This window comes from Engraulis encrasicolus, chromosome 24, assembly GCF_034702125.1.
Source record: "Engraulis encrasicolus isolate BLACKSEA-1 chromosome 24, IST_EnEncr_1.0, whole genome shotgun sequence".
In the NCBI taxonomy this organism is placed as follows: Eukaryota; Metazoa; Chordata; class Actinopteri; order Clupeiformes; family Engraulidae; genus Engraulis; species Engraulis encrasicolus.
Window position 1 is genome coordinate 31,320,266 of NC_085880.1, and position 10,000 is coordinate 31,330,265.

The 10,000-nt window shown below is 43.8% G+C and overlaps 1 protein-coding gene across 1 annotated transcript in view; it reads right to left on the reverse strand.

Moving 5' to 3' along the window:
• Positions 1–10,000, reverse strand: part of cdh23 (cadherin-related 23) — a 435,252-nt gene that overhangs the window by 337,028 nt on the left and 88,224 nt on the right. The window contains exons 3-5 of the mRNA XM_063191998.1: positions 4,570–4,712; positions 3,283–3,330; positions 1,554–1,646 (exon numbers count right to left, since the gene is read on the reverse strand). Of these exons, the coding sequence (XP_063048068.1) occupies positions 1,554–1,646; positions 3,283–3,330; positions 4,570–4,712 (284 nt within the window). The remainder of the gene's footprint in view (positions 1–1,553; positions 1,647–3,282; positions 3,331–4,569; positions 4,713–10,000) is intronic.

Here is a 10,000-nt window from a genome sequence, read left to right on the forward strand (position 1 = left end):
ACTATGGTACCCTGCTAGAGCTATGGGGCCATGGCTCTCTTTCTGGTCAATGACTTGTCCCGTCAATGACTTGACGATAATAGTAATGTTCAGACGTGCAATAGAATATAATGATAATGCAGTTCTTCACTGATGGGAATATTTTAATTTAATTTATTGAAATAATTATATTAATTTTGTTTCGGTATGGTTTTCCTGCCAACCTCCTCCTTACCGCCCCCCTAGCATCCCCTCACAGACCCCCATCCACAGTAAATTTTGCTGTGTTGGTTCAACACTTAAAGAGTTCATTTATGTCCAAATGAGGTCAAATCAACCCTCAAAGTGTTGAATGAACACTGCAGAATTTGCTGTGGAGAGGTCCCCGACCAGCACTTTGAAAACCACTGTTGTAAATAACCCACTGTCTCTCCCAATACAACTTTATGAAAATACCGGTAACATGCTTGTGTTCATCTACAGGTCAACAGCTCTGTTGAGAGGAATCACCACTGAATGTTACTGGATTGAACTGATTTGAAAAGGCTACTGAATGTCTACTCAAAATCCTTCATATACTGTATGTACTTTGACTCCTCTCCACAGAATGCACACTTGTGAAAAACGGAATACAGATGAAAGGAAATAAAGACAGATATATTGACAAGTTCATGATATGCCATAAACAAGCCAGACAAAAACAAGCTAGACAAAAAATGGAACAGGGCAGAGAGGGAAAAAAGAGAGAGAGAGAGAGAGAGAGAGAGAGGAGAGCGATGGAGGATAGAAAAAGAGAGAAAGACAGCAAGGAAACAGAGTAGAGAGAGAACAGAGTAGAGCATTGCATAAATCAGTGTGTGTGTGTGTGTGTGTGTGTGTGTGTGTGTGTGTGTGTGTGTGTGTGTGTGTGTGTGTGTGTGTGTGTGTGTGTGTGTGTGTGTGTGTGTGTGTGCGCGCGTCTTTGTGTGTGTGTGTGTGTGTGTGTGTGTGTGCGTCTGTGTGTGTGTGTGTGTGTACATGCGTGTATTAATGCCAATGGCAAAAAAAATCTGCACCAAGACGTGCCTCTCTTCATCCACATCCATTAGCTTAGCTATGAGAGGTATAATCTCCCTTCCTCAAGGGGTGGAGGGGAAACCCAGTCTGAAATACAACCCGCCTCTCTCCGCACCCCTCCTCACAGCCTCTACAGCTCAGGCTGGCTATTTATTGATTACACAGCCATTTAGACAGTATGAAATGAACACGGGGGTTACTTTTTAAGGATAATATGATGATGGAACAGTATTTGTGTGTTCATGTGTGTTCATGTGTGTGTGTGTGTGTGTGTGTGTGTGTGTGTGTGTGTGTGTGTGTGTGTGTGTGTGTGTGTGTGTGTGTGTGTGTGAGTGTGTGTGTGAGAGAGAGAGAGAGAGAGAGAGAGAGAGAGAGAGAGAGAGAGAGAGGAGAGAGAGAGAGAGAGAGAGAGAGAGAGAGAGAGAGAGAGAGAGAGAGGGAGAGAGAGAGAGAGAGAGAGAGAGAGAGAGAAAGAGACCTGTGTGCCTGTGTGTGTGCGTGTATGTGTGCGTGCGCACCTCAGGTATGTGTACGGTGTAAGGCTGGTTGTGGAAGGTGGGAGCGTTGTCGTTGACATCTCCAATCTGGATGTTTACTGTATCCTTCACCACCTGGATAGCAGAAGGGCAGAGCAGAGATATCAATATACACACATAACATACACTAACACACATTGAAATTCATTTTAGAACACATGAAAACACATTTTAGAGACAGACATTGACGGACATTAAAACATGTTGTAGGGATGCTGATAGACACTAGTCAGACATCCCATTTAGAGATATTGGCATCCATTAAAACCCATTATGAGACATCAGAGCCACTCAACAACATACACAAACACCAAAAGACCATTTATAAGCATTAAGTATTTATAAAGTAGAGCCTCCACTGTCTATCGAACCATGATGCTCATTACTCCCACCTACTGAGGACCTACTTGGAGAGTACATGTCACCAAGTGTGTGTGTGTGTGCACGTGTGTGTGTGTGTGTGTGTGTGTGTGTGTGTGTGTGAGTGAGTGAGTGAGTAAGTGAGTGAGTGAGTGAGAGAGAGAGGGAGAGAGAGAGAGTGAATGAGTGAGTGAGTGAGTGAGTGAGTGTGAGAGAGAGAGAGAGAGAGAGAGAGAGAGAGAGAGAGAGAGAGAGAGAGAGAGAGAGAGAGAGAGAGAGATGCACAATTCACAATCCGAAAATCGCAATTTTGGCCGCAAAGATTTAAAAAAAAAATGAAAATTAAGATTAAGAACATATTCGCACAGGGGGCAATATAGTGACCTGCCTCCTTGAAGCCGGAACTGGAGTTTTCTAAACCTGTAGGCCCACCTAACCTTCATGCTATTGCCTTTTATATAATTATTACAATTCAGATTCATTTTGTTTATCCGTTATATAACACATTCTTGGTTATATTTCATTTGTGATTTTAAATAATATCCTCCACAAAAGTCAGCTGTTTATTATAATTGAACAAACGTGATTAATAATCGTGATTTCAGTTTTGATCGAAATAATCGTGATTATCATTGTTTCCATAACCGTGCAGCCCTATTTAGAGAGAAAGAAAGAGAGAGAGAGAGACAGAGAAAGACAGAGAGAGAGAGAGAGACAGACACAGAGAGAGAAAAGAAAGACAAAGAAAAAGGTACAGACAAATAATGAGTGTGAAAATGGATTTGAGAAGATGTGCGTGTGTGCTTGCTTGCGTGCATATATGCAGCATTTGTGAAAGTGCTGAGGCACCAGGTAAGGATCTTGTGTGCATGTGTGGCCATGTGTGTTTGCATGTATGGCTGTTTGCATGTGAGTATGTGTGCATGTTTGTATGTAAATGCGTGTGTGTGTGTGTGTGTGTGTGTGTGTGTGTGTGTGTGTGTGTGTGTGTGTGTGTGTGTGTGTGTGTGTGTGTGTGTGTGTGTGTGTGTGTGTGTGTGTGTGTGTGTGTGTGTGTGTGTGTGTGTGTGTGTGTGTGTGTGTGTGTGTGTGTGTGTGTAAGTTGCTGTGCTTGCAGGAGGTGCTAATGATGCCACAGTATTTACCCCTTGGCTGTCACTGACATGCAGAAGAGCTGTGTGTGTGTGTGTGTGTGTGTGTGTGTGTGTGTGTGTGTGTGTGTGTGTGTGTGTGTGTGTGTGTGTGTGTGTGTGTGTGTGTGTGTGTGTGTGTGTGTGTGTGTGTGTGTGTGTGTGTGTGTGTGTGTGTGTGTGTGTGTACGTGCGTGTGCCTGCATGATGACAGTACTTACCCCTTGGCTGTCGCTGACTGAAAACTCCACCTGCATCTCTGACTTGGTCTGAGGAAAGATAGCAGACACACACACACACACACACACACACACACACACACACACACACACACACACACACACACACACACACACACACACACACACACACACACACACACACACACACACACACACACACACACACACAAGCAGCGAGACAGACAGACAAAGACAGTCAGCTACTCATAATAATGAGGACGAAGATGATAGCGCTTGAAACAGAGAGAGCGCACGAGAGTTACTTTATTAAAATGTAAACCCCCGAGATGAGATATGCTCCATTTTGATTGGCTCGGGAGATGAGAAATGCTCTATTTTGATTGGCTTTGCAGGTGGCAATAAAAAGTCTACATAATAGGGCCGAGATGCAGGAGCGTTGTGGGATGGTGTTACAGCAATAAGCATTTTAATGGGAAGGCTCCAGAGACTTGAATAATAATAACTAAAACACATAAAAAAAAACAACTACTGTAAATAATGGCTGATGATTGAAATGGTGTGATACAGTCCTGAGACTTTGAATAATCACCAAAATAAATAAATAAATAAAAACAACTAAAGCAAACAATGGCTGATTGAAATGCTGTAATACAGTCAGTGTTTTGATGAAAAGAGGAAATAATGTATTCTCCTTTTTTTCCTACCCACTGAACTCCGTCGTTAAACAGTTTATTATCTGGAGAGTGGATAATCCATTTAAATACAAGAAAAGGAGGCGTAAAAGTGGGGATTTGTGTATTCAAAGCAACTATTCAGAGGGAAAATATATGATGATTCAAAAAAGCAAAAAAAAATCATTTGATTACATTTGATATGGATATTTGATTATATTTGATTGTTGATTTGATTAGGTAACTTGTTTTTTATACTTGTAACCGGAATGTGTGTATGTGTGTGCGTGTGTGTGTGTGTGTGTGTTTTTGTGTGTGCGTGCGTGCGTGCGTGCGTGCATGCGTGCGTGCGTCGAGGGGCTTCTGTAATCATGCTACTCTGCGTAGGGTAGGAGAGGAGACAACAAGATACTATGCAGTCGAGCAGAACACCAAAGGCCAGGGGCATGTGTGTGTGTGCAGCAGTAGTGTATTTCATGTTGACGCTCTCATTTTTTTCTTCCTCTCGCTTCCCGGTGTGTGTGTGTGCATGCGTGTGTGTGTGTGAGAGAGAGAGAGAGAGAGAGAGAGAGAGAGAGAGAGAGAGAGAGAGAGAGAGAGAGAGAGAGAGAGAGAGTGTGCGCATGTCTTTCACCTCTCTGTCCAGGGGTTGTCTGAGCCACACCACGCCGGTGTTCTGTTCGACGGCGAAGTAGCGCATGGCCTCCTCCCCCACCACCCCGTAGATCAGCGGCTCCTGGTCAGGGTCCACCGCCTGCAGCTGGGTCACCGACGAGCCTGTAGCACGCACACACCACACACACACACACACACACACACACACACACACACACACACACACACACACACACACACACACACACACACACACACACACACACACACACACACACACACACACACGCACACGCACACGCACACGCACACGCACACGCACACACACACCAGAAAGAGAGAGGGAGAAAGAAATGAGTGAGTGTGAACATGAGATACTCTTCCACAACTGAGTGCCCGTGGCCACCTAGTTGAGTTCAGGTTAAGTAAAGGGATGCAGAGTACAGTAGCAGGGCAGGCGTCTGGCCCCTGCTTGTAGCCAGGAGTCGGCCTACCTGACCTTGTTAAAGTAATAATAATAATAATACTTTCGTTTTATATAGCGCCTTTCAAAACACCCAAGGACGCTTCACAGAGTGTTGTGTTGGAAAGTGTGAGTGTGAGTGTGTGTGCGCGTCAGTGTGTGAGCGTGTGTGTGAATGCATGTAAGTGAAAGTGCTTGTGGAACTAGCAGCCATAAGCCTCCAGGAAGAGATGTGTCTTAAGGTGTTGCTTAAACATGGCCAGTGAAGGGGCATTCTGGATGTGGTCGGGCAGATTGTTCCAATGAATGGGAGCAGCAACATGGAAGGCTCTGTCACTGGTGGCCTTGAGCCTGGTACGAGGGACGAAAGTGGCAAATCATGCGGATTTGATTGCACTGGTCATGAGCACACATACAGTATGTCGGATATCATGCTTGTATTATAATTTGCTTTCAATTTTGTAGAATTCTTGCATACCTCCTTTGGACAGGTGTGTAGGAGTGGAACCCCTGGGTCACCAACGTTAGAGACAAGAAAGCTCCCGTATGCACACTGTTGCCATTTGCAACGTTTATTTGCGATGTTTCGGTCTATTGACCTTCTCGTTCAATTGCCATCTTCTCTCCAACATTATTTGCTTTGTCAATTCTGAGCAATAATCAATTTCTGCGGTCTTCTTTGCCAGTTCAAGTGGCAAATCGGGTAAATTTAATTGTATTGGTCTTGAGCACATACTAGGCTACATGTCGAATTTCATGGTTGTATTATAAGCATGATACCTAAGAAATTGGCCTTCTAGCTGCTCTTCTCTACAGTATGGGGCATAAGAGGAGGCTAAACGTACCCTACGGAAAACAACACTGACAATAGTGGAATTAGTTCTTGGAAATGCTGTCAGCATGCTCTCATACTGTGCCCAGGTATAGTACGAAGTGGTAACACTGATGTACACACACACACACACACACACACACACACACACACACACACACACACACACACACACACACACACACACACACACACACACACACACACACACACACACACACACACACACACACACACACACACACACACACACACACACACACACACACACACACACACACACACGCACTGCTTGGGGTCGAGCAGTACTCAGCCACAAAGCACACAGCATAGTGCAAGTGTTTGCTGAGTCACTATGGCAGCATCACACGTTTAATCGGGAGCCAGTGGGATGCGGTGCAGGCAGGTGGGCCATTTTCACAGCCAGGTGAGAGGAAGTGAGCGAGCAGAGCGGTGGGAGATCTCACAGATTCATGCATGAGTGAGTGCAGAGACTGAGGTAGGGGTTTATACAGGAAGCACAAGTAAATAATGGTTTTAATTGCTGGACTATGACTTTTCCAAACGCTATGGCGTAACACATACCGTGCAGTAGACCCTTTGACCGGATATGACTCAAATTGGATGTTATAATCATTTTTTCTTTTGATGTCAATGTTAATAACCTGGGGTGAAAATGGTCTTCTAAAGAAATCCAAACTTCGCAGAGCTGTCAATGAGGGGGGGTTGGGGGATACTATCAAACATTCCGCTCCGAAATCGTTTCTCTGTACGTTGAGCAATGATACATTAAAAGGAATCTGTAAACAAAGAGCACAAAGCCTCTGCCAAGCACCACATTCTACTTAGCTTGAGCCAGTGTGTATACCAGCACACAGACCAATTTTTTATCAAAAGATTCATGTGTTCTGGGAGCAATTTTGAACAACAACCAGCAAACAAACTCCAGGAAAAACACAAGCTCACTGACCAAGGTAATGTAGTGCAGCTAATTAGTATTCAAAGTATACTTAACATATTTGAACATTTAAAACATTGACTTCCTATTTCAAATCTGGACCACTGCCACTAAGGGATGGCAAGAGGGTCAATATTGTTGAAAAGTCAGAGAATCTATTCTACTGACAAGTGATAGTGATGAAGATGATTGATGATGATGACGATGATGATGATGATGATGATGATTGATGGTGATGATGATGATGATGATGATGGCAAAGACTATTGATTTTCTCTGATGTCTCTTTATAATAATATTGTTTCAATATATTATGAAGAATTGCATGTAGAGCAGAGTGTGGGGGAAACAGTAGGCTAAATGATGATGACAATGACAATGATGATGACGATCATCATCATCATCACCATCATCATCATCATCATCATCCTCATCATCATCATGCGGGATGGCTGCGTATAATGATGATGGATAGCACTGATGACACTGATACATGGAGTGAACTCACATGAAAAAGGAATAAAGTGGTAAAAGCAAAAGTGTAATAAAAACGGTTAGTGATAATCTTCTTCTCCACTGGCTCTCTAGCGCCACCCCCTGCTGTAACTCAGGGCAGCGGGCCTCTGCTTCTCAGCTTGCCTCCGCTCCCGTAGCCCTGGGGTGCATCCCAATATGTGTCCTTGCCTCCTCCACTTGCGCTTGTCTCCTCGTCCCGCCTCCTGGCCCCTCCTCCGTGGAGAAAACAATAAAGTTTCCCAGCTGTCAGCCTCGCCACAACAACTTTTGAGGGACTGTTTTTCATTCACCATCCCAATTGCAAATGAGAAAAAGACTTTACAATTGAACTTTTGCAAGATATTGAAATATAATGCTGTTGTCAGTGATGTCATCATGACGAGAAGCAAGTGGAGGAGGCAAGTGGAGGAGGCAAGGTCACATATTGGGATGCACCCCTGCTCACGCGCCTGTTCAGCTGTAGCCTCCCCAATTAATACCAATTAGCCCCCTCACACCCACTACAGCACGCTAATGTGCAGCATCAGCCACGCCTGACAGAAAGATTGAAACATTCCCTCTCGTCCACTGCTGACAATTTGCAATTTTATGAGTGGGCCTCTACTTTTTGTAAAATAGTGACCAATAGAAGGTGTGGTATTCAATTCGATTCGATTCTATTTTATTACATTTCACAAAGACACAGTTCAACTGTAGAGAAAAGTGCACAAGAGAATTTGGAAAACATCCATTGATCAGTAAGTAGGCTATCAGAGGACGTTTTCAAACTCCAAAAATTCCCTGAATCGTTTTGAGGATAGGCTCCCGTAGCCCTGCTCACGCGCCTGTTCAGCTGTAGCCTCCCCAGTTAATACCAATTAGCCCCCTCACACCCACTACAGCACGCTAATATGCAGCATCAGCCACGCCTGACAGTTCCCATCAGCCTTCAAACACTCCATGACGATGTTGGCTCTGTGTGTCATGCTCTGATATGTCACGGGGAGAAGAGGGGAAACTTCACGCCATGGGAGAGTGTCTGTTTTTATCACTTTTTGGCTGCTATATAAATACACAGGAGTGAGTAAAAGTCATTGACAGTAACTCACAGGTAAAAAAAAAAATTGCATCCCTAGTACTGTGTAGAGATGGAATACTCTCAAAGTAGCATTCCATACAGTAGTCGTAAGACACTGCATTGGATAGACAGGAGAGCTTCTTCAAGGATTCAAGAACTCTTCCAATTTGCTCTTCGTAATGACAACGTGCTGTAAAGAAATCAAAATACTGCATTTGAATAGTGTGAAAGAAAATTGTCCCAACAATACTGCACAGTGCATCAAATACAGTCTGAGAACTTCTCTGATGGTAGGGCCCTACTTCAGAGCCAGGGCCATGTCTTTCTTTCTACAGCTATTTCCATCAGAGGATGGGCTACTGCTGCTACAGCTGTCAAGCCCTCCACCATTTCTCCTGCAGTGCAAAACCAAATAGAAAACACAAGCTATGTGTGAGTCTGGCTGTGAGGCTCAGAATGCTCTTTCCCTGACACTCAGGATGAGGCAAACACGTCTCCCAGACAGACAGACAGCCGTCATCGGACACAAACTCAATAATAAATATAACATGGGCTTTGCAGCACTGTCTCCAGGAGAGGCTTACCAACACAGAAGGCAAAGGTTATGCCGATGTCTATCAGATGGGAATATAAGAGGATAAGAATATGCATAGTCCACATTAAGGTGACTTTGAAAAAAATGCATAGGCTAATGTTGTATATTGTATACGATATGTACCTTGTATACGATATGTACCTTGTATATGTAGTATATTGTATACGATATGTAGAGATGGCATACACAGAGTTTAAAATGGGCTAGAGCCATCTGGAGCTCAGATCCCATTCCCCCTGTCCTGTTCTGCTGAATCATTTACAGTATACGGTATACTGGGTACCATGGCAATCAGATTCAGCATCCAAATAAAGAAAATATCCTGCAAGACCTTGACATCAAAATGATGCATTTGATATAAAAAAAACTTCAACCCCCAACAAATCTCTAAACCCTCCAACTATTACCTTTTCACTACAATCACTGCCTCTATAACTTTCAGTTTTTTTTCTCTTCAACCAATGCCTTTTCATCAATCCTCTTTTTCTCTACAACCACTACCTTTTCACCAATCCGCTTTTCTCTCCAAACCACTGTTTCATCTTCTCACGAGAAAGCTAATCAAGCAAGCAGCTCAATAGCTTTAGCCTTAGGTCACTGCACATGGGTCAGTGGGTCTTGAAACACCAACTGAGATCCTAGTGCACAGAAAACAGCAAACCTCTTGCATGGCTACAACCATGCCAGGACTATGTTTCAGTGAGTAGGACACTCATGCTGAAAATTATGGTAAATTCAGTGCACTGAAAGCGCCTGGTTGCTGCCCTAACAATTGTCAATGCAGTGCTTGAACAGTGGACACTCTACATGCAATAAAGAGCCGCCATGTTGTTAAAGAAATGGAAGAAACGTGGTGTGCAGTTCAGTAGAAGAGTTTGGTGAAGAGTCTCTTAATTCTGTAAGTAATGGTGCTGAGACAACAACCTTTTCATGCCAAGCCAAGTATTTGTATGTGATATTGCCATTTGGGTTGAAGGAAATGCAAATACTAGCACGAGACGCTGCACGATGTAAACAGTAGCCAACTGA